The sequence below is a fragment of the Cannabis sativa genome, chromosome 2, assembly GCF_029168945.1.
Source record: "Cannabis sativa cultivar Pink pepper isolate KNU-18-1 chromosome 2, ASM2916894v1, whole genome shotgun sequence".
Classification (NCBI taxonomy): domain Eukaryota; kingdom Viridiplantae; phylum Streptophyta; class Magnoliopsida; order Rosales; family Cannabaceae; genus Cannabis; species Cannabis sativa.
The window spans coordinates 92,033,484-92,058,803 of NC_083602.1; the positions used below are offsets into that span (position 1 = coordinate 92,033,484).

Genomic DNA, 25,320 nt, shown 5'->3' on the forward strand with positions numbered 1-25,320 from the left:
GCTTTATTCATATTAACAACAACAACAACAAGAAAAGACTTATACACATGATATATTATATTATATATCACACACTCTCATAATTCATAATTTCATATATATACATTGAGTCGACATATTAATATTTGTTACTATGAAGTATGATCAAAGGAAGTTGGCTCCACACTCTGCACATATATATACAGAGAATACATAGTACTGTAACTACTTATTCCCCTCAATAATAAATAATAGAGCATATTGCTATTGAGTATTAGTGTTGTTTAGTACTTACTTTGGTATAGAATAGATAACTCTTTACGATTTTAAAAATGATTTCTTTTAAGTATATGAGATCCGATATTTAATTATATAAATAGCGGTATAATACAACTATACAAATACAACACAATATATTATTAATTTCTTCTTGTTCCAAATATACATAAAACTTATAATTCTTCTTTTGCTTCTTTTTTTGACTACACATAATATGAAAATGAAACACAAATAAATTATTTGTGTTTCCTCTCATTAATTACAATTATATACTTATATATATATATGACCATTATACAGAGAATACATAGTACTGAAACTATTTATTTGTTTCAATAATAAATAATAGATTATTGCTATTGGGTAGTGGTGTGAGATCTAATAGTCCCATGATTCCTAAGGAAAAATATCGGGACGTGCAATCACACATCATTTAGGGAAGGTCAAATGTAATGATTCTGAGACTGGGTAGGTATAAGATTATACAGTTGAAGATGGTTTAAATAGATTGATTGGTATTACTTATATCAACAAGGTATATCTTGTTTTCTAGTAGCTCATCACGAAAGAACTCCACTATTAAGCATGCTTGACCTGATAATTTTAGGATGGGTGATTTTCTGAGAAGTTTTTTCAGGAAGCATAAGTGACATACTCGTGTATAAGAGTCATCATTTTGTGGATGTAAGGGTCCAATAAAAGTTTGAAGCGGGAACGTTACAAGTGGTGTCTAGTACTTTTGTATAGGTGATGCTTCATGATTAGTTAGTAATATTTCTTAAAAATTATTTTTTAAATTATATAAAATTTATATTTAATTACATTAATATTAGTATGATACGGATGAAGTTGCTAATTGTGCTGTGCAGATAAATAATAATGCAACTATAAAAATACAACACAATATATTATTAATTTCTTCTTGTTCCAAATATACATAAACTTATGATTCTTCTTTTGCTTCTTTTTTTGACTACACATAATATAACTTACAATTACATTATACATATTGTACTAATATATATATATGACCATTATACCCCTCATCATTAGTCATTAGACTCATTAGTCATTACCCTTAAAACTCGATATATCGTTCTCAACATGTAAAAGCTGCATATATATATAATAGAGATGCATGGAAAGCTACTTTCTTCCTTTAGTTGTCTTTCTTTTCTTAATTAACGATTACATACATATATAATTAATTAGTTAATAATTAAATCAATTAAAAGAATGTTATTAATAATATATAGTCATGGGGAAGAGAGCACATGCATGCATGCATAATTATATTAAAGAAATTAAGAAGTAATTAGTCAAAGACCTATATGCAAGTGTATATACACATAAATTAACAAGATATGTGAACAATTAATGAATATTTTCATAAATACTTAAAAATTAAAAAAAAAATACAAAGATACAGATTTATAGTTTTCGTATTTCAAATAAGAATATGACATTTTCACTAAATTCCACAAGTCTATAAATAGAGAGGTCATGCCTCCTATTTCATTCAAACTCTTAGAATTTAGAAACACTTATTAATTGCTATCAAAATCAAACATACCACCTAAAATAAATTTAGTTAAATCTGATTCAAAGTCATCCTACACTGTAAAAATATTACGTGGAGGTATGTTATCACCATTTCTTTGGTGTTGAACAATTATACAACTGTTTTCTGTTGTCAGCAATATTTATAAAAATGGTATTTTTAAAAACTCTGTGGTCTTTGTATATAAAAATGGCATTTTTCTAAAATTTAGGGCTTTTTTAAAATGGGCTCTAACCATGCTTGCAGACTCGTTAATGCTATAGGGTTTCTCCCTTGTATATTTTGGTTTTTTTGGATCTTACAAAAATATCTATATTTTTTTTTATTAGTTTTATGTAAATTTTTAAGTTGTGTTTTAAATAAAAATTGGAATAATTACCTAAGGCACCCTTTTTTGTAAAATATTTACATTTTTACGTTCAAAGAATATTTTTTTACATTTTTACGGTTTTCCAAAAAATAACACGAAAACAACATAAAATCAACAAGAAAACAACATGAAAATAAAAAAAAAAAAAATAACAAAAAATAACATACATATAATAAAAAATTAACAACAAATGAACAAAATTTCAACATAAAAAGACCGTATTTTATGTAAATAAAATCAAAAAAATCGTAAAAATATATAAAATTCTGTAAAACCGTATTTTTGTTGTTTTTTTTGTTGTTTTTGTACATTTGTGAAATTAACCCATAAAAATTAGTATATTGTACAATAAATAATAAATAGTATTTTAATTTTTATGTAGTTAAATATTTTTATATATTTAAAATTTTTATTTAAATATTATTTTTATTTAAGAGATTCCCCGTCTTGTCTTCCTCTCCTATTAGGAGACTCCTTGTCCTTGCCCTAATAAAAAATGTGAAGGAAAGAAATTAAAATTGTTAACAGAAATAGGGATAAGAGAATATTCACGGTCAATTCTTTGTCCTGTGTACATCCCTAATAGTAGTAGTAGTAGGGGTGTTCGCGGTGCGGGTGGTGCAGTTTTTGACTATTTTTTCAAACCAATCCGCACATGCGGTTTCTTAAATTTCCCAAACCGCACTCGCACCGCAAAACTAAAAACCCGCAAAAACCGCACCGCAAAAAATAGTGCGGTGCGGTGCGGTTTTTGTGGTTTATGCGGTTTTGACTATCACTAAATAATTAAACTATCACAAATACAACAAACTTTTTGAGCAAAAGTTGTCAAACTACCATAAGGCTTGAAAATAAATATGAAAAAAAAAATTAAGTGTCAAAAATACAATAATTAGTGGACTTTGAGTTGAACATTCACATATTGGACCTAAATAAATATAAAAATTGGTATTATTATAATGTGCGGTGCGGTGTGGTTTGAACCGTATATTAACAATTCAAAACCGCAAACCGCCCAGCACCGCGCGGTTTAGGAAAAATTCAAACCGCGACCGTACCGCAAAGAATTTCAAACTGCATTTTTTTTGCGGTGTGGTACGGTGCGGGTGGTTTGAGTGGTTTGGGGGGTTTGATGAACACCCCTAAGTAGTAGTAGGAAAATTTACATAGTATACTAAACTTTGCTATTTTTTTTACAAAAATACTGCCAGGCGGTATTTTTTACTTTTTACTGTGTTTTTTTATAAGTTTCATACTGCAGTATACTGTGTTAAGTTTTCACTGGTGTTCTTCTGGTATTTTACTAGTGTTCTATTGTTGTTTTAAGTTGTTCTGTTTTGTATTTTACTGGTATTTTATAAAAACACAATATTTTGAAAAAATTTCCGTACAGTATTTTTATAAAAGTTAACTCAAATTCTAATGTTTTTGTAAGTTTCCACGATAGTATTACCGCCCAAAAGAAAGAAAATGGTTGCCTAAGTTTGAGAAGTGGAGCTTAGGACTATATATATTAATAATATTTGAAAGTGTTCAAAGTGTTGACTTGAATTGCCAATCGAGATGAGTTGAGATATTAATGCAAACTAAATGATGAGTCACCCACCAACCCAGTTTCTTCCCAACTTACATTATTATTATTATTATTATTATTATTATTATTACCCAAATTTTTTATACCTTGTAGTATTTTCATGGTATACAATTTATTAATATTTTTCAAATATAAATTTTACAATAATATAATTTTTTTATTATATTTTATTTAATTTTATCGTGAAATAGAAATAAATAACGTAATAGATGGAGTTGATAATTTAATGCAAAATTAAATATTTTTTATATTTTTTACGTTAATAAATAAAAGATATTTAATTTGTTCATTTATTATGTCACTTATTTTACGATAAAATTAAGAGTAAATATTATTTTGGACCTTCTGTTTTGTAAAAGTTACCAATTGGATCCTGTGTTTTGTTAAATGACAAAATAAAATTTAATAAAAAATAATATTATTGTAAAAATTATATTTTGAGTATTATTATTAAGGTGTCTTATACATAATATAGTAGTATAAAAAATTCAAAAAAATGTTTATGATTATTATTATTATTATTATTATTATTATTATTAAGCATCCTTAGCAATTGCCACCTTGACCACCTCATTGTGTATATGATAAAAATACATAAAATAAACATAGGCAATGCTTGTTAATTTCTTTGTTTGTTACATTTTCATAAGATATATTAATAGGAAATCATCCCAATTACAAAACAATGAATAAAGACAAATATGACATGTATGTTGTTTCCCATAGTTGAAGAAATGGGACAAGGAAACTATTTTCCATTTAAATCATAAATTGGATTAGAATAGCAAAACGACACGTTCAGTTTACAAAAGGAGAAAGAGAGAGTATATGTCTATATAATATACAAATACGTAATGTATATTATTATTTATTATTTAAATAAATAAATAAATGAAGTCCCATATCCCAACTCCCGAGGTTTTTGTTAGTTGGGTTTGGTTTTGGACTCACCGCTCCCTTACATCACATTATCTCAATTCATAATACTCATCTATACGACGCCGTTTCATTCATATAATTAACTATACTTAATTAATCTACATTATAAATATTTAAATTTAACTCTCGAATATATATAAATACTTAAATTTAATTTTTAAAATAATAATACTTAAATCGTATTTTTATAACTTTTGTAAATAGTTAACAGTAATGTAAATAGTCAAGTGATAGTTAATTTGTCTAAATTATTAAATTTAATAATATATAATAACTTAACACGATAAAATTACTTTAAGATGTATTTAGAAATAACAATACCCATTACCGCCACGTTTCATTCATACAACTATTTTTTTTAAGAATTAAAATTTTTTCTACCAAACTTTAATATATAATAAATTATATTTTCTGAATTTTTTAGAGCGTTACAAATTTTGCTTGAACTATTAATATTATTGTATTTAAGAATTTTTTTATTCAATTTTATCAACAAAAATATGACACAAATTAAAATTTTGGGACACGATGTGATACATGTCAAAATTCGAAAGACATAATTCAGTAAATATCAAAATTTAAAGGATGATTTAATACATAACCTTTATTGTATTAATAAAATTAAGTAAAGCTTAATAATTATTTTTAAATCCAATAATCTTAAAATTCAGGAAAAATTTTAATGGCTGAAAAAAAATTAGGAGCATAATTTAATACATGTTAAAATTAAAGAAAAAAAAATCTTAATTATCTTTTTTTAAACATTCTCTTCTCTTTGTTTTGTATCTCTCTCTCATTAATAATCATCTATACGACACCGTTTGATTCATATAAAACTATATTTTAACACTCTTCTGTTTGTCTCTCTCTCCTTAATATAATCTCTATTCTTCTTCTTCTTCTTCTTCTTCTTCTTCTTCTCCAATCTCCATGGCCATCTCTCTCTCCTATTGATCTGATCCTCAACCTCAACCCTAAACTCCTCTCCCCTCTTCTCTCCGCACAATCAAGGTTTAACCTCTTCTTCTTCTTATTTCTACGATTACGATTTGTCGAACCTACTTTCCTACTGATTATTGATATAGATTGATGTCAATTTGTTTTCTCGCATTAATTTGATTCCCACTAAAACACTCATCTTTTCACTGTATACGCATTTAATCTCGATTCATACTGTTCTCTTAAGCTATTCAATTTTCAATTATATATATATGTTTATGCAATTGAGATAATAGCTTCTTCTTTTTTTGGCACTGAAACTGAAATAACAGGAACCCCTCCGACTGGTTGATTCTCCTTATTTACTGTTTCGGGTGGTGAGCGGTTGCTTTTCCAACCATGCCTTCTCTGCAATTATTGCAGTTAACGGAGCATGGTCGGGGATTTTTGGCTTCAAGGAGGTGAATTTAGATTACCTTTCTTTCTCATTAGTGTTATCGTTAATAGCTTGTCTTGTGTTTGTTTTTGGTTAGATTATTGAGTTTCTTGTGTTGTAGGAAAACTTTATTACTAGCTACTGGCATTGTCTTTGCTGGTGGTGCTGCTGCTTATGTGCAATCAAGGTATAGCTCTAGAAAACATGATTCTTTGGGTCACTACAATGGTCTCCAAACGAATTCAGAGGATAAAGCTGTCAAGAGAAATACTGATAAAAAAGGGGGACTTAAGTCACTCAAAGTACTGGCTGCAATTCTATTGTCAAGAATGGGTCACATGGGTGCTAGAGATCTTTTATCTTTAGTTGCAATAGTGGTAACTTCTCTTTTCTCTGTCCTCTCAATATTTGAAATTCATAATAATTTAGTGATGTAATTGTTATTTTAAAGCCTTTTCTTGGGTATATCTTCGAGAAAATCATTAGTTTGCAGTAGTTGAATTCACTTCTCCTCGTATATTTACACACACTAGTTCTAAGTAATCTTAAAATTATAGGTTCTGAAGGTATCATTGATGTGGGTTGGGAGAGGAGGGTCTTATGTATTTTAACAATAGTTTTTGTAAAAGAAAAAAAACTGCATGTTATGTTTCAGTTTCCGTTGATAGGCCATATAGAAGACTGGACCTGTGATAGGAGAAGCATTCTTGGCCTCTCTTCTGATGTTTACTTGTGTACTATTTGCAGGCGTTGCGTACTGCTTTGAGCAATAGACTAGCAAAAGTTCAAGGGTTTCTATTTCGTGCGGCTTTCCTTCGACGTGTGCCATTATTTTTTCGGCTGATCTCTGAGAATATTTTGTTATGTTTTCTTCTTTCATCCATGCATTCTACTTCAAAGTATATAACAGGGACCTTAAGCCTGCGGTTCAGAAATATTTTGACAAAACTTATCCATTCTCATTACTTTGAGGTAGTTATGGTTATTATAATTTATTAGGCTGACATAGTGAAGAACAATTTACTAATGATGTCTGCTCTTAAATACATTCATCGGAATGATCTTTGAATCGCCTTTGCAATTTATCTATCGATCATTGTTTGGGTTTCAGAACATGGCATATTACAAATTATCACATGTAGATGGCCGAATAACAAATCCAGAACAAAGAATTGCTAGTGACGTACCGAGGTTTTGTTCAGAGTTGAGTGAAATTGTACAAGATGATTTAATTGCAGTCACTGATGGTGTGCTTTATACGTGGCGCTTGTGTTCGTATGCAAGCCCAAAATATGTCTTTTGGATTTTGGTAATTTTCTTTCTTCCAAAGTCATAAACGTTATTAGTCTTTCATAGGCTTTATACGTTTATTTATCTGCAAATCTTTTGTTAAAGCTATCTGGGTAATGCTTGATTAATGTTTTGTTTCAGGCATATGTACTAGGTGCAGGCACACTGATAAGAAACTTCTCTCCTGCTTTTGGAAAATTAATGTCCAAAGAGCAACAGTTGGAAGGAGAATATCGACAGCTTCATTCAAGGTTAAGGACCCATGCAGAAAGTATTGCATTTTATGGGGGAGAAAGTAGAGAAGAATCTCACATTAAGCAGAAATTTCAATCATTAGTTAGGCATATGAGAGTAGTTCTTCATGAACATTGGTGGTTTGGAATGATTCAGGACTTTTTACTTAAGTATCTTGGTGCTACTGTTGCCGTTATCCTGATTATTGAGCCCTTCTTTGCGGGCGATTTGAGGCCTGACACATCAACATTAGGGCGTGCAGAGATGTTAAGCAATCTTAGATATCACACTAGCGTTATAATTTCACTATTCCAGTCTCTTGGAACACTTTCTATAAGTGCAAGAAAACTTAATCGTCTCAGGTAAATATTTTTTATTCCATTTATATGCAAGCTTATTGTTTACACCCATTGAAAAGGTGGGGGTCTGCTTGTATGGTTAACCAATTATGACATACTCATATTTTCTTTATTTCAGTGGTTATGCAGACCGTATCCACGAGTTATTGGCCATTTCAAGGGAACTAAGTATTGGTAATGATAAATCTCTGACGAAAATATCTCAGAGTAGAAATTACTTTAGTGAAGCTAACTTCATTGAGTTTGATGGTGTCAGGGTATGTATGCTCTAATAACTTTTCACATGTTAATGGTATATCGTTTTGTATTCAACATTCTGATTGCAGTGGGATATTCCAGGTTGTTACTCCTACTGGCAATACCTTGGTGGATAATTTGACACTTAAAGTTGAAACGGGATCTAATCTTCTTATTACAGGTAGGGTTATTTGTGAAAGAGTATTTGTCTGATCCTATAACTTTTCTTTGTTTTTTTTACTGCTAGCAGTTAGTTTACCTCAGTAAGTACACATTATTTTGCATTCTGAGAATATGCAATGAAAAGTGGCGATTGCTTTGATGTGTGGTTTTGTGGCACTATCTTGGACCACTATTTAAATTACCATTGCAAAGTATTGAATGTGGCATAGTATGTAAAAGTAGGCAGCTTATTTATGATAAAAATGTTCTTTTTGCAAAATATTGCTCAAAATAGTTAGTGTGTCTCTTTAATTGAAATAAAGATCTTTTTAGCAATCTTAAATTACTTGTGATAAAAATTAGTTGAGTAGTTGAATATGATGTTCGTTTGTGCATGACGGATGAATTTAGCACATGCAGAATCTGAAGTTCTTATCAGGGATATTGTTGATGTGCCCTGTGCTTTTATGTTTGGTGCTTGCTAGATGTGTTTCTCTGATTTTCTTTCCCGTTAAGTACTAAAAATATAATTTTAAACTACCTGGTTAACGTGTGATACATTTGACACGTCAACTTTATAATCATGTTGAAGGTCCAAATGGTAGTGGAAAGAGCTCACTGTTCCGAGTTCTAGGAGGTCTGTGGCCCCTAGTATCTGGTCACATATCAAAACCTGGGGTTGGTTCTGATCTCAATAAAGAGATATTTTATGTGCCACAAAGACCGTATACAGCTGTAGGAACGCTTCGCGACCAGTTAATTTATCCTCTTACTGTGGATGAGGAGGTTGAACCGCTCACTCGTGATGGAATGGTGGAGCTATTAAGAAATGTAATTCTCTCATTTTATTGTTTTTCGTCTTTGTTTGTTTAAAAAGAACATGATTTGTATCCGCGTTTGCTGGATACAAAATACTTCTAAATTTATTTATTTAACCTCGACTTTATTTACTCTGACATAATTATTGGCTGATGACTATTGCTATCTCAAGGTTGACCTAGAGTATCTGTTAGATCGTTATCCACCTGAAGAGGAGATAAATTGGGGTGATGAACTTTCACTCGGAGAGCAACAAAGATTGGGGATGGCCAGACTATTCTATCATAAACCTAAATTTGCAATTCTTGATGAGTGCACAAGTGCTGTCACAACTGATATGGAGGAACGCTTTTGTGCTAAGGTTAGAGCAATGGGAACATCATGCATTACCATCTCTCATCGTCCAGCTCTAGTTGCATTTCATGACGTGGTCTTGTCATTGGATGGTGAAGGAGGCTGGAGTGTTCACTACAAAAGGTTTGAATTGAGTTGGTCTGTTGTTGTATTTGCTATATGAATAGTTGGTTATAGGTGTTACTTTTAGGAGTATGTCCTTTTTCATATTGAGCTTTTATGACAACTTCAGGGAGGATTCTTCAGTCCATGAGGAGGATGGAATTAATACACTGAATTCTTCTGAGTCACATCGTCAAAACGATGCTATGGTAGTTAAACGAGCATTTGCCTCAAGTGGAAAGGTATATATTTTTTTTTATAGAAAAAGTATATACAACCTGAGTAGGTTAATTTCACCTGGTGATGTGGCTTAAGGTCTTGGGAGCCCAGATATTGTTTGCTGCTTATAACAATTTCATCTTACTTGAGAGGTCTGATGGCCTATGGGAAAAAGGCATATGAAAATAAAGAAGCCCTTGTGATGAATAGCAAGGCTCAAAATATTCTAAATTTTAAAAATAAAATAGGAATTTATAATAGAAATCGAATAGCAAGGTTTCTGTTTTTTTCCTCTCTTGCTTTACTCCACACTTATCTCAAGTATAATTTGTTTAGGATTCTGCATTCTCAAATTCAAAGCAACAATCTTACATTGCTGAGGTCATAGCTGCTTCTCCCTCTGCGGATCATGCTGTTTCTTTGCCAGTTTTTCCACAACTCCGTGGAGCACCAAGGATGCTGCCATTGAGAGTATTTGCCATGTTCAGAGTACTGGTGAGATTTTAATTTTGATTACTGATACACTAGTGATCGATTCTTCTCATTTATTGTTCCACAGTTTGCATGGTGCCTTCATCTATGTTTTATGTCTAGTGTTGGTTTTAAAAATCTGATGATTTGTGTGCCTACATCCTAGTCTGCTTTGTCATCATAGCCATACTGCTTTTTAATGGGTGTTTTTAAGTTCTGAGTTGCTTTGGAGGATGAGGATATTCCATTCTTGGAACAAGACATTTCTTCTATTCTTCCATTCACAGTATATATACTTGGAACTGAGTTTAATAACCTTTTACCTGTGTCTTTTCAGATTCCCACAGTGTTTGATAAACAAGGAGCACAATTACTTGCAGTTGCTTTGCTTGTTGTATCAAGAACATTGATTTCTGATCGTATTGCCTCATTAAATGGTATTTATTTTCTCCTTATTAATTCTTTTAAAATGGAGGACAAGGCTGTTATTGAAGTGTATCAATTTATACAGGAACCACTGTGAAATACGTTCTGGAGCAGGATAAGGCAGCCTTTGTTCGTTTAATTGGTGTTAGTGTGCTTCAGAGTGCAGCATCTTCATTCATTGCACCTTCTTTGAGGTATACCACGTTTTTGGTTACCATTAATGGAATGGATATTTGTTGGGACTTTTTTTGTTTCTAAACTGGTAAACAACTACAACGTGGTCAATAGAGAAGACTTTGGGGGTGGGATAATCTGTTTTAAGATGCAAGCTTTTGCATGTTGGATCACTGAATATTAAGGCATTTCATGTTTACTATAATTTAGATAGATACAACCTCTAAGAAAAATAAGGAAAGAGTAGAGGAGAACATATATATAAATATATATATATATATATGTATAATGCTGCAGGTGAAAATGTGAGCTAAATTCTTGTATATTACTATGTGGTTTGGAACTTTGGAAGTCGTGGGGTTTTGTTGTGGCTTACAGAATATCATGGGTTTAAAGAGGTGCAGATGTGGAAGTAAACATGACATTATTATTTTTGCAGGCACTTGACAGCGAGACTTGCTTTGGGATGGAGAATTCGATTGACTAAACACTTACTGACAAATTATCTGAGAAAGAATGCCTTCTACAAGGTACTGAGATCAGATATGTTTATTCAAGTCTCCTTTTCTTTGTTGATTTTCTCTTCTCTTGTCTTTTTCTTTTTTGCTTGTCAGATAACTCATGCTGTTGTTTTTGTAGGTCTTCAACATGTCTAGTAAAAATATTGATGCTGATCAGAGATTAACTCATGACCTGGAAAAGTTAACAACTGATTTGTCAGGATTGGTTACTGGAATGGTGAAGCCAACTGTGGACATTCTTTGGTGAGTATTTTATTTAATTAGTAAAAACAAATTGTAGGGACTGTATTTGAGGTTTTTATGTACTATTAGGTTATCTTGCTGATAATAATATCCTTTGTTTTAAAAGGTTTACCTGGAGGATGAAGCTTTTAACAGGTCAGAGGGGAGTTGGTATATTGTATGCATACATGTTACTGGGGCTAGGTTTTCTTAGAGCTGTTACCCCCGAGTTCGGTGACTTGGCTAGTCAAGAACAACAGCTTGAAGGAACCTTCAGGTAAGAACTAAAATTAGTTTCTGCTTTTTATTCTGCTTTTGTTGAACTGCCCTGCAAATAAGACTAATTTCATTGTGACACCTTGCATATATTAGGTTCATGCATGAAAGATTACGCACACATGCTGAATCAGTAGCTTTCTTTGGAGGTGGTGCTCGAGAAAAAGCTGTAAGCCCTGCAACCCATGTCTTTGTTTGTTTATTTTTTTTTTGGGACATTTATGTGTTTCCCTATTGTCTTTATACTTGGGAATATAAACAATGGGGCAGCATTTTGACGAAAGAAGAAAGAAATCAATATTCTTTATAATTCATACAAGGGGAATGTTTTTTAGTAAGGTTATTTACATTTATGTCATCTGGATTACCTTACCTTTTTGTTACAGTATTCTTAGTTCCTTGACCATTTATTTCATTGCTTTATATGTTTTTTTAGTAGTATGGGGTCCTCTCTTACTGCATGGTTTTCTTGGCCATGAGTTTTTCCTCTTGATTTTTTAAGACAATTTGCTGTTAGCTTTGTACTTGCATGCATTCATGTTTTGTGTCATTAACTCTACGTTCTAAAGGCTTATGGACTCTATATTTATTGATGGTTTATCACTCCAAATGATGATTTGGATGCTTTTATATCAAACAGATGGTTGAATACAAATTCAGAGAGCTTCTTGATCATTCCTTGACACTTTTGAAGAAGAAGTGGATGTTCGGTATATTGGATGATTTCATAACAAAGCAACTTCCACACAATGTGACTTGGGGATTGAGCTTGCTATATGCCATGGAACACAAAGGAGACAGAGCCTTAATATCCACTCAAGGTAAGATGTAGGGGCACTTATAGTAATAACATTTTAACAGAACGAATTCACATTTGAGTTCGGATTGGTATTCTTTTTAATTCAATTGAAATTGAAGAGAAAGCCTTTTTAAATTTTAATTCTCAAACCGATAGGCCTAGGAGTCAACTCGCTTCTTTCAAATTGTTTTCTTTCCCCTTTGTCGTACTCACATGATGGATTATTTTTCAGGTGAACTGGCTCATGCATTGCGATTCTTGGCCTCTGTTGTATCACAGAGCTTTTTAGCTTTTGGTGACATTCTCGAATTGCATCGGAAGTTTGTTGAACTTTCTGGTGGGGTCAATCGAATTTTTGAACTTGAAGAGCTTCTAGATGCTGCACAGTCCGGTAAGTCTTGAACTGTTCTTAAAACTATAATGATTTACTGCAACTACGCATCTACAAGCTGTATTTTAATGTACATGTTGTGTGGCGTTATTCACAAAAAGAGGATTCTCTTGATATCTTTACCGAAGTGCTGATAATCCATTTATTATGTACACTTCAGTTCAGCCTTTAATTTATTGATAAAAGTATTCGTGTATATTAATGATTTAATGCTCTTACAGGAGATCCTAATGCCAATGCTGGATCATCAGCTGAAAGGAGACATCTTTACTCTGAGGATGCCATTAGCTTCTCTGAAGTTGACATTGTTACCCCTGGGCAGAAATTGTTGGCTCGGAAATTGACATGTGACATATCACCTGGAAAAAGCCTGCTTGTTACTGGTTTGTTTGTAGTATCTTTATTATTATTATTATTATTAGTAATGTTTTTTTTACTAATAAGAATTAACACCTGACAAAAGTATGTGATCGTTCAAGGTCCAAACGGGAGTGGAAAAAGTTCTGTTTTCAGAGCTCTTAGAGGTCTTTGGCCCATCATGAGTGGAAGGCTCACTCAACCATCCCAACATGTCACTGAAGAGGTCGGGTCAGGTTGTGGTGTGTTCTATGTTCCTCAGCGACCATACACTTGCTTGGGAACGCTTAGGGATCAAATAATATATCCTCTCTCACAGAGGGAAGCAGAATTGAGGGCATTGCAGCTCTATGGGAAAGGTGATTTCATGAAAATTTATTCTAGAAACTGAAACTTGAAGTGTGCCATCCTTAATGTAACTTTGATTTGATTGTCCTAATTCAGGTAAAGAGTCTACCGACACCAAAAACATTCTGGACATGCAATTGAAAACTATTCTAGAAAATGTTAGATTGAATTATCTTTTGGAAAGGGAGGGAAGTGGTTGGGATGCTAATTTGAATTGGGAGGATATTCTTTCCCTTGGAGAACAACAGAGATTAGGAATGGTGAGTTAATTTTTGTTTTAGTACACCTTTACCATAACCCTTGTTGTCCATTTTCTTCCTTTTCATTTTCTTTTCTGACATTTCTTTCTTTCTTTCTTGTTTCTACAAGGCCCGCTTATTTTTCCACAAGCCTAAATTTGGAATCCTCGACGAGTGTACAAAGTGCGTGAGAGTTCCCCAAACTTTTACAGTTGTCCTTACCTTGAAAGAAAATGTTCAAATCCAAAGGCTTTTTTTTTTCTTTCTTCTCGGTGTTCTAATTTTATTCGTATTTTTTCAAATGGCAGCGCCACGAGTGTAGACGTTGAAGAACATCTTTATAGACTTGCAAAGGAGATGGGTATTACAGTAGTTACATCCTCACAAGTATGTACTTTATATGAATATGTTGTTTGATTTATGTATGTTGAAGGTTCTGTTGAGTTAAAGCATTTTCATGAATATATATTGTCTTACTTAATTTGCATTTCAGCGTCCCGCTTTAATACCATTCCACTCTGTGGAATTGCGGCTTATCGACGGTGAGGGTAACTGGGAATTACGTTCAATCAAGCAATGATTAGAACCGGAATGGATCACGCCTGTCGGGTGGGTCTACAACCAAACTAATTTCATGCCAAATGAGATGGTACAGAGTATACGATGATAAGGGTATGAGCAAAAACAAGAGCAAGCCAACCATAAAGAGAAAAGTGAAAAAAAGAAGCCAAGTGTTTGTGTATTAGGGTAAATTTAAATAATTGAATTATTTTTTTCTTTTTTATATATTTATATATATAGCGAGCAGCAATGTTATTATGCTCGACACATAATTTGGGGGGCCTATAGAAAGAGGTTTGAGCAATAACCCAACAATCCAAAATAGTTTTTAAGTGTTGGGGAGTTTACTTTGAAGAAGATGTAGCCACAAGAAGAAGCATGTAATTATTTCTGTATCATCAAATCAAAGTTCATTATGTACAGTTTTCACTACCACCCCAAGCCCTATATTTAAAATTAGAATTAGTTTCATAATCATTTTCATTATTCCCCCACTACACCCTAATCTATCAAATGATAAATAAATTCTTCCTTGTGGCTGTTTTCGTTTCAAAGTTCACAAACAATTGAAGTTGTTAATAAATATTTAAGTTTAATTTTTACGGTAATAATTTTTAAATATAATATTGAAACTTTTGTAAGTACATATCTGTAAGTATAAGTAAATTGCTATTTGGTGATTTTTATTTAGTTTAAATTATTAAATTTTATTTTTTATTTAAAAATTAATTTATTAATAAAAAATGATGTAAACAATAATTAAATACTTTTGTATTTACCTCACAAATTATTCTTTTGGTTAATTAGTAATTTTTTTCTTTGAACTTTGACATGTACTAAATCGTGCCTCTAAACTTCTTTGGCCGTTAAAAATTTTTCCCGAACTATTGGGATTGTTAAATTTAAGGACTTTTGTCTAATTTTAGTAAAAAATTCTAACATGGATGAAAGTTCAAGGGACATAATTTAATTATTTGGTAGATATCAAAGTCTGGGGAGCATGGTTTAGTATATAAACAATCACTGAAACAGTAAAATTAAATAAAATTAGACAAAAGTCCTTAAATTTAACAATCTCGGGGGAATTTTTAACGGTCAAAACAGTTCAGGGGCACGATTTATTACATGTCAAAGTTCAAGGAGAAAAATTACTGATTTTGTTAGGCGTAATATTATTATTGGTATAATTTAATATGAATTCTATTTATTTTATTTTAATAAATATTAGAAAAATTTACTAATCAATGTACTAAGCACTATAGTGCTTCATTGCAATCATATTTGAGTATTGCTATTAGGCACTAGTGGTGCCTAGCACCTTCTCGACGTTAGCGATACTCCCTAAAAGCTATTATATTAAATTATATGGGACCTGATACTTAATTGGACCAATAGCGATATTAACACATAGAGGGTACTAGGCACCACTGGTACCCTTTAGCATTTCTCTTCATCTTTTTATAATGCTTGGATTTTTTGGATAAATTTTCTTGGTAATGCAAATAATAAAGATCATCAAAATCCTCATGGCAGCATGGTCAATACTCAATACGTTGACTACACTTTACTTCATCCAAGAAGGAAACTGCCACTAACCTGTACTAATAAGATATTCTATTTCTACTGTTATATTATATTTATCATCGAACGTAACGTACTTTACTATGAAATTTAATAATGAAAAATATTAACTTGTACACATCGTAACAAGAATCTATTCTATGCAATCATCGTACACATCTGGCAATGGATTGGGATAAATAAATTAAATAAGAAAGAAAAGAAAAATATATATTTATCTCTTTACAACTCACTCAGGCTCAGGCTCAGGCTCACCGGAGAGAAAAGTGGTAACTAAATTATGAAAGAAGAAAAAAACACCAACCAGACCAGACCAGACCAGACCACATATACTATACTACTACATATTATACTACTACTATTACTGCTACTACACTCTAAAAAAGAAGAAAGAAAAAAACTGTATGTAATGTAAGCACCAAAAGCCATTACTACAAATCAGAAATCATAAACCAATCAACCAACCAACCAACCAACCATCAATCTTGATTCATCATATCACTCACTTGAATCTATGCTCCCACTGCGAGAGCTACTGGCATTGCGACTGTGCAATGATAGCCCTCTTATATGACCCGGCAAACCATCCAATTTGTTTTCCTGAAAGAATTTCTCCCTCTCCATGTGTTTTGATGGTGGTGGTGGAATAGCAACACCCCCACCACCATGTCCGTTCAATAATTCTTGTGATGGCTCTGAAGACAGTGGTGGCGGTGGTGGTGGTGCCCGTATAAGTGGACTCCCACCACCGTGTCCATTTGATTCACGTGATGGTTCCAAAGATAGTGGTCTTATAAGTGGACGATTCAGCATTTCTCCAGGAATTGATGATCCGAGCAACCCCATGTGTGGTCGTTCTACTGGCAGCTCTTCATCTTCTGGCCTTGCACAAGCTTTTCCTTTCCGTAACCTGTTACAGTTTGCAGTCATTAAACAGAGATTTGTTTTACATAGTAAAAAAGGAAAAGAAACAAATAAACATTTGGAAGAATGGACAAACCTTCTGAAAAGTTGTTCAGCCTCCTCTTCCTCCTCTGCTTCTTCTGATCTCAAACGATTCCCAGTTGTTTCCGGTCTCACATGATTTACAGTTGAACTAGGCTTAGCTGAAAGGAGAGCATCATGTCTTGCAAGAACCTTCTGGAGCTGCTCATTTAACTCAATAGCTCGAGATACCACCTTCTCATCCCTGATATTAAAATTAAGTTTTAACAGGAGTCAATTCAAGACTACTCAACTAAGCATATGTTGAGTATTTTGTGGCAAAAGTGCTAATAATTAACCGAGACATTCACTTGGACCCTAATGCCATCTCAATGTCCTTGTGAAATCTATGAATTCAATGCCCCCTCTTCATTTGAATTGCTTAAATGTGAAGAGGAAGGAAGGTAGATGAGGCTCATAGGTACAATTCCAAGACCAAACACAAACTAAAGGAACTAAAATAAACAATTTTGACTCTTACATATCGAAGACTCCATTAACTGTATGTAATACAAAAAAAAAAGTAGTTCTAGTTGTGCATGTAATTTGCTCTCATGAGGTCTAAAGTTCAAATCCCTCCTAGGCACCTACATAAGGAATCTATAGTTTATTGGTCCCCAACTACAAATGGGAAGCTCAATCAACAACAAATAATCAGAGATAATATATAGTGTGCATTAGAATTATTAGCTCTTTCAAACACAGAAATTAGCCTTACCGAGAAGCCATCACTAGATGCATTACCCTTTGCTTTTGAAATGCACACTGTTCTACAAGATCAAGTGTAAATTCATCCTTTGCTCCCTGGAAGAAAATTCCATCAGTCATTACTATACAAACCCATAATGCAAGTACATATCATCAATAAAACCAACCAAGCTATATGACATGCAATTAAGAGTAAGAAATTTCAGGGAAAGTTGAGACTTGAGAGTAGGCATTTCAGTAATAACAATCTAGCCGAGTAAGATAAATCACTCTAGTAGAGCTCCAATATGTAAGATTCACATACAGTATGTGACTTCCAATGCAAGGGTAAAAGAATTGGTTATTGTAGAAGCAGTCAACTTAAATTGCTAATTACTTAGTTCTCACTGGAAAAGCCCTAATTAGAAACTAATCTTTCACTTCTCCAATTCAATATATTGAAAGAGACAAATGTATGATTTTGAACTAAGAATAGTAGACCAGTAAGATACCTCAGGATGTTGACTATCTACAGCATCAAGAACTTCTTTCAACACCTCCAGTGCATTACTGGCCTTTTGAATGATACTGCATAAGAAAGCTAGAACAGATAAGCGGCATTGCATATTATGCCTTTCACATACAATATAACATCACACAAAACCTGAAAAGCTGAAACCAGAGTTTAACCCCACTCCTCTTCCTCCCAGCCTCTCAAACAGATTTGCTTCTCTAGATGATGCTATGCTAGTATGCTACAATGTAATAGAGAGAATATATACCTTGATTCAGGAACCTCTTGAGGCTCAGCTTGCAGAGCACGCGTTTCATGTCTAGATGCTGTTACTTCCCCATTAGGCAAGTTGTTGTTATGATTTGGTTGTGATGTGGGGTGATTTGATGTAACTGCGGGAGGCCTTTGGGAAAACTGCACTCCCGCACTCTGAATACAATAATGAAAAAAACAATTAACAGAAGTTGAAAAACATGACCAGTAAACTCTAAACCAGAGAGTACATGATCAGATCACCCAAAGACTATATTTAGTAATAGGGGATGGAAATAGACAAGCTCCAAGTCCACACAAGCACTACTCCTCAATCTCAAAGGAGTCATAAGAACTAGCTAATACTGTCATAGACCCATTACAACTCTTATCACTCTGTAACCAATGACTAACAGAAATTTCAGGTAAGAAGAAACAACAGTTATGTTAACACCATATGGAAGTTGGATGTTTCTACATACATACCACTAACTCATAATAAGCATTGTAGTACTGAGGATATTTTCCAGAAGCACCCCCAAGAGATGTTTGTGTTGCATCTAGAAGGAGAAATATACGCTCTCGTACTGGCAAATCTGACTGCAAAGTGATAAAAAAATAGAAATTTTATAAATTTAGAAAGAAACAAAAAAAAGATCAAATTTAAGATATTACATTAAGTAAAAGCACATACCTTCTTCTTGACTATCTTGACAAGAATAGGGAGAATCCCTGTATCAATAACCTGCTTATGAATATTGTCTCCAATATTATTCATTAACATCTCCAGCAACTGCATTCCAAATTAAACCCAAAAAAAGAAAGAAAACGAATTGATTTAAAAGCTGAGAGGTGAGAAAATGCATAATCCAATTCCAAATGATCCCATCCAAATTTGTGTTACCAAAACAGCATAGAGCTGAGTATTTGTGTGTTTACTGCCTAATCGTTTCTTGATAGCTTTGACTGCGTCTTTAGCTTGTCTGCATAACCAAAAGGAAAAGAAATGTGGTTAGATTGAAAAAAAAGGTTAATAATTGATGAGAGAAAGAGAAGTATGATTTAGTTACTTTTGATCGTGAGCCACCAATTCGCAGATTTGGATGTTCTTTGTCCAATCAATTTCAGGTAGTTTCTCACTTGTGGCAGAATGGACAAGTTCAGCCGCCATGTTTGGAAGGAAAGGAAAGGAACTACAGAATCAATCAGCTACCCCTGTGAGAAAGATTGAGACTTTGAGATTGAGAGAAATGGATATGGATTGAATGATTGATTGATTGATAAGAAAGAGTAAAGCATCAGATCTCAACATGAAACTATTATTTCCTAATCAATCAATCAAAGTACCTTACAATACAGAAGAATGGATTATGAGAGTGTGAGGAGAAGAACCCTAGCAGCTGATGATGATGATGATGAAGATATGCATTAAAACTGAGCTGATTTGATTTGATCCAAACAATTGAAGAAATAATAATATGAAGAAGAAGAAGAAGAATACAAAGCTGATCTTTTTTGTTCTTCTTATGATGATGATGATGATGATGATGGTGATGATATACAGCTATAGTTACAGCTATAACTACAATAATAAAAATAAAAATATTAAGAAAAAAAGAAGAAAAAGAAGAAGATGAAGAAGAAAGGAAAAGAATCTCTCATCTCATCTCTAATTCACTTTTTATATTTATATTTATTTTATTTATATAAAAAAAAAAGACAGAGAGGAAATGAAATGAATTTTATAAATAAGTTGAATGCTAAAAGATAATATTGGTGTTTAGTATTTTTTTTTTTTAGTGTTATAACACTATTAATCTAATTAAGTATCGAGACTTAAGTATCATAAAATTTTAAAAAAATTGTTCTGGGAAATATCGCTAACTAATAACACACTGACTATTAGAGTTGTTCGCGATGCAAGTGGTGCAGATTGTAGTCTTTTTTTTTCAAACTAACTGTATTTACGGTTTTTATAATTTCTCAAACTACAAACTCACCACGAGATCTTAAAACTACAAAAATTTTACACTATCATTATTATTAAATATTATAATAAAAAATTAAAAAGCAAAGTTTAAAATAAAAAATCTTATTAAAGTTTAAATATCATAATATTATTAAGTCATTATATTAAATTGTTTTTAAAAATTAAAATCATATACACATACATATTTGTTCTTATATGAAAAAAAATAAAAATTATATTGTAAAAATTAGTAATTTTATAATATATACTGCGGTATAATTTGAACCATAATCATTAAATTCAAACATGCAAATCGTACTCTGCAGTTTAACAAAAATATAAACTGCAATTATATTGTAAAAGATTTCATATAATATATAATACTATCAGTTTGTGCAGTGTAGACGGTTTGATAAACACTCGTACTAATATAGATATAATTAATTATTAGAAGATTAAGCGACTTTTGTCTTGGGGCCATGCAAAATACAAACCTTTTTTATATTATTTATTTCTTTATTTATTAGCTTAAAGAAAAAGTAAAAGAAATAGAAAGGAAAAAAAAAAAAGAGTAATTTCCATCAAATTATTATGGGAATTGGGGAAAAAGTAGTCCCCACCGCCTTCCCTAACTTAAATTACTTTACTTTATACTCATTTTTATTTGATTCTTTTTAATTAATAATTCATTTTTTAACAATGAATTAATATTATTAATAAGTGAAGTGTGTCATTATATAAATAGGATTGGTCATAGGTCATAGGTCATAGGTATGCCAACCTATACTATAAACCCTTACTCTATCTCTAATGTCTCTTCCAATTACAAAATACAAACCAAACTAAATTAACATTTCTCTTATAAAAAGCATACAATTTCTTCTTCACAATAATAATTAAAAAAAAAAAATTATTTATTAATTTGGACAATGTCATAACCACTTACTTGCTTGCTTCTAATCAAAACAATTATCATATATCCACACATTTTATACATTGATTTATATTTAAGATAATATATCTCACTAAGTTGTGATATGTCAAATAAATATGTATATTATTTTGGTGTGCACAAACTAACCATTAAGAATTTGTTTGATATTTTGTGTAAGCTGTTTAGTACTCCATTTAACATATAAGCTTTATGTATTATATTAAATAAGGGAAATTTATATATTTATATAGAGCATTATTAATAGGTATTAGTAGTGCCTAGTACCTTCTAGACGTGTCGCTTTACGATTAGTTAGCGATACTTCATAAAAATTATTATACATTAAACTATATAGAACCTGATACTTAATTTTACCAATAACGATATAAGCACATAGAAGGGTGCTAGGCACTAATAATACCCTTTGACATTTCTCATTTATATAGTAACATGAACTGTATCGTATTAATTACGACACTTATTTTAAAATAACTTATAGTGCATTGTAGAATAAATAAGAAAAGTGATATATATGCCTGTATTATAATATTTTATGAACTTCAGTTGTATCGTAGTAAAGTCGAAGTTGGGGTCGAGGTTTGTAGCTAGGTCAGGCTCGAGGTCAGGGTAGATGTCGAGATTCAAGGCTAGGGTCAGGGTCCGAGGCTAGGGTCAAGGTCAAGGTTCGAGGTCGAGGCTAAGGTCGAGTTCAGGGCTAGGGCTGGGATTTAGGGTCGGGCTTGGGGTCTGCAACTGCGGTCAGCGCCTGGGTTGTGGTTAGGTTGGGGTTGGAGTTTAAGGTCAGGGTCGGAGTAGAGATCGAGGTCGGAGCTAAGCCTAGGGTCAAGGTTCTAGAAAGATTTAATAGGATCGCAATTAATTCACATATTTTCATTTATTTAAAATAAATTCTAAAACATATTTATATGAAATTGACAATAAAATGATTATATAAATTATCGTTAAGGAAACGTATTCAAATAATTCATTCCACCAATCTTTTTATTCTTTATTTTTTGTTATCGCAAAATAATAATAATAGATTGATAATTAAAAAAAAGTTACAAGTGAATTGAGATTTTAATTATGGTATACAACCTCTATAGGAGGTTTGAGAGTGGGTCGCGATTGGGGTCGGGGTTCAGGGCTTAGGTCGAACTCCAAGATCAGGGTGTTGGATTTATTTTATAAGGGTCTTATTTACTAATACTTACTTTAGTAATTAACCTAATTAGTGAACTACTTTAAACATGCTTTCTATAACAAATTAAAACACCTTAAGTTTGAGTATACTTACAACAGTGATACAGTAAAATTAATGACTCCTTTCGTTAAGTATTATAACCCTTGAATCATTTATGTAGCAGAGTATCATCAAGTACTGAACCCAAATATTTTATATTGTTAAATAGGTGACTGAAACACTACATGAACTTTCTCAGTGTCCTGTGTATCACACATGACTAATGTGGACAATTTCTCAACTAACTAAGAATATAGTTTATGGCTGAAATCTTCGAGAAAGAAAAATAGATAAATATTTGAAATTAATATAGAGAAAGAAAAGAGATGTAGTTCTCATGTTTTCTAACAACTATAGAATAAGTCAAGTCATTAGCCTAATTCTAGTTGCATCTATTTCTTTATATATGTATTCAAGTGGCATATGTTAAATGAAAATAATAATATTTTAATTGTGTTATGCTCGTATTTCGAGCGCTAAATATAGACATGACACATGTCCATATAGGTCTAAAAGAATAAAGAGAATAATAAATACGATGAATGAATAAATGACTCGCCTCAGGATAAAACTACGGTTAAAAGATGTATTAACCTCGTGTAGCACAATCTATACAAATGAGTTATGAGAATAACAGGAACATAAGCTAATCCTCGGGGCTTAACCAAAATAAACGAGATACGTGAATTACTTGAAACAATGAGTTAAGTAGAAAGGGTAGATAATGAGTTCGTTAAGAGCTTACAACTCACTAACCCACACACTCATGAGTATGTTGAAAGGCTAAAGGAAACAAACAAGGTGTGACTTGTCTCAAAATTCCTAAAGACTAGCCCAGGAATTACTATGAAAGGCAATAGTGAGGACAAACATCTTAACCAAGCTTCTTACGGAATACAACTAGCTATTCTTGAACACTATTGAAAAATGCGAGCCATAGTTAGAATATGTAATCTCAGCAACGAAAGTCTATCCTGATAAGAACAAAAAGCAGTTATCAACAATTATTTCATTTTATCATGTTGTAAATTTGAAACGTGAAGATTGTCTACGTTTCATTAATGGTTATTTATATAAGATCAAAAGAGAATAATTATCATTCTTAAAACTCCTATAAATGGAAACATAACCTACGGGAAAAGGGATTGATCATGCTGGGGAAGAAAAAGCTTTGTGAGATTAAGTGAATATCCAAAGAATATCTCTTATAATTAAGAAACTTTAGAAAGAAATAATACTGACTCGTAGATTATGTAGATTTTAACTACAAAACCACGTAAAAATTCTTAGTATTTCATTTATATTTACTAATAATAAATAGTCAATTTTATTTACAATACTTCATTTATTGTTAACGAAAATTTGAGTTAACAAATTAGTTTAATTATTTAAATCTTTAATAATATTTCCTATTAGAAAATAACCAATTAAAATAATTTTTTAAATTAATTAATTAGATGAAATAAAAAGATAACTAGCCACTATAAAATATGTGGGCTGAAATTTATAGTGTTGACCCCACAAAATATTTTTGTCTTTTTGCCACTATTTTTCAATGATATACATGGTTGTTCAAAGTTAGCCATATGTCCAATAAACCCCCATTGAAGAGAGATTAATAAGGGTGACTATGAAAGTCTAAAATCATGTAAGCTTCCGAAAGGAGCAAGGTGTAATATTAGAAGGGCTCCCAAAGATCAGTTATGACTGAAGCCTGTAGGAGGGTGAGAAGTGAGAACCTCCAAGACAAGACAAGACATGATATAGTTGCTCACTATTTTCCTACACTTATCTAGCATCCACTTCTCTCTAAACCTTAACCATCTATCTAACCCAAGACGAATAAAAATATATTAACAATAAAATAAAAGCTAATTTTGAAATGATTTTCTTTTGAATTAATCATGAAATTTTATTAATTGCAATCAACTAAAATAATAGCATACAATCTAATTTCGAGACATCTCCCCCATCTGACACATGACTAAAATTAGAATTTGAAAAATAAGCCGTATAATTAGCCACTTAATTCTCAAATCGCTAGCTTGACAAAAAAAATTAAGAATAAAATAAGATAAAAAAGATTGCAATATCACTATTAACCTTAAGAACACTTATATTCTGTTTCTTTTACTACTCATAAAACACAAAAGTAGAAACTGTTGCAATAGGTCCATTAAATCTCGTAGCGTGAGCACTCAACTATTGTGCAAGGTAAGTAATGTTGGGTTTTATGCCCTAAATAAAACTTCATTTCAATGTAATCTTTATTATTCAAATATCAATAAAGAAACATAAGTATTTTTATCACTTATTGTGTCATTTGGTTCATGTTATCATTTATTTGTTTATTTAATTTATAAATTCATCCAAATCCTTATCACATTTATATTCTTGTTTATTATGTCGTCAGCACAGCGGAAAGTAATAATATATATTCTTAGATTTATCAGTACACAGGGTTTAACTGATATGATAATCTACAACATAGTTTACTT

General features: G+C 31.9%; 2 protein-coding genes across 2 annotated transcripts; one reads left to right on the forward strand and one right to left on the reverse strand.

The window, feature by feature from the left end:
- The first annotated feature begins 5,555 nt into the window (after positions 1-5,555).
- On the forward strand, positions 5,556-15,093 carry LOC115718469 (ABC transporter D family member 1). Its single transcript, XM_061111077.1, has 26 exons — positions 5,556-5,733; positions 5,994-6,122; positions 6,219-6,474; positions 6,845-7,069; positions 7,209-7,406; positions 7,529-7,983; positions 8,099-8,237; positions 8,320-8,398; positions 8,972-9,210; positions 9,371-9,675; positions 9,785-9,896; positions 10,210-10,368; positions 10,682-10,781; positions 10,856-10,964; positions 11,384-11,474; positions 11,584-11,708; positions 11,815-11,964; positions 12,060-12,132; positions 12,604-12,784; positions 12,995-13,153; positions 13,375-13,536; positions 13,633-13,869; positions 13,955-14,118; positions 14,228-14,280; positions 14,406-14,484; positions 14,591-15,093. The coding sequence occupies exons 2-26, from the start codon at positions 6,061-6,063 to the stop codon at positions 14,675-14,677; spliced, it is 3,999 nt and encodes a 1,332-aa protein (XP_060967060.1). The 5' UTR covers positions 5,556-5,733; positions 5,994-6,060; the 3' UTR covers positions 14,678-15,093.
- A 1,306-nt stretch (positions 15,094-16,399) lies between these two features.
- On the reverse strand, positions 16,400-20,380 carry LOC115719327 (TOM1-like protein 5). The gene is made up of 10 exons (XM_030648314.2): positions 20,024-20,380; positions 19,747-19,891; positions 19,581-19,659; positions 19,371-19,469; positions 19,163-19,276; positions 18,693-18,853; positions 18,423-18,498; positions 17,942-18,027; positions 17,240-17,428; positions 16,400-17,149 (listed from the first exon to the last, which is right to left on the reverse strand). The coding sequence occupies exons 2-10, from the start codon at positions 19,845-19,847 to the stop codon at positions 16,738-16,740; spliced, it is 1,317 nt and encodes a 438-aa protein (XP_030504174.2). The 5' UTR covers positions 19,848-19,891; positions 20,024-20,380; the 3' UTR covers positions 16,400-16,737.
- Positions 20,381-25,320: the final 4,940 nt, after the last annotated feature.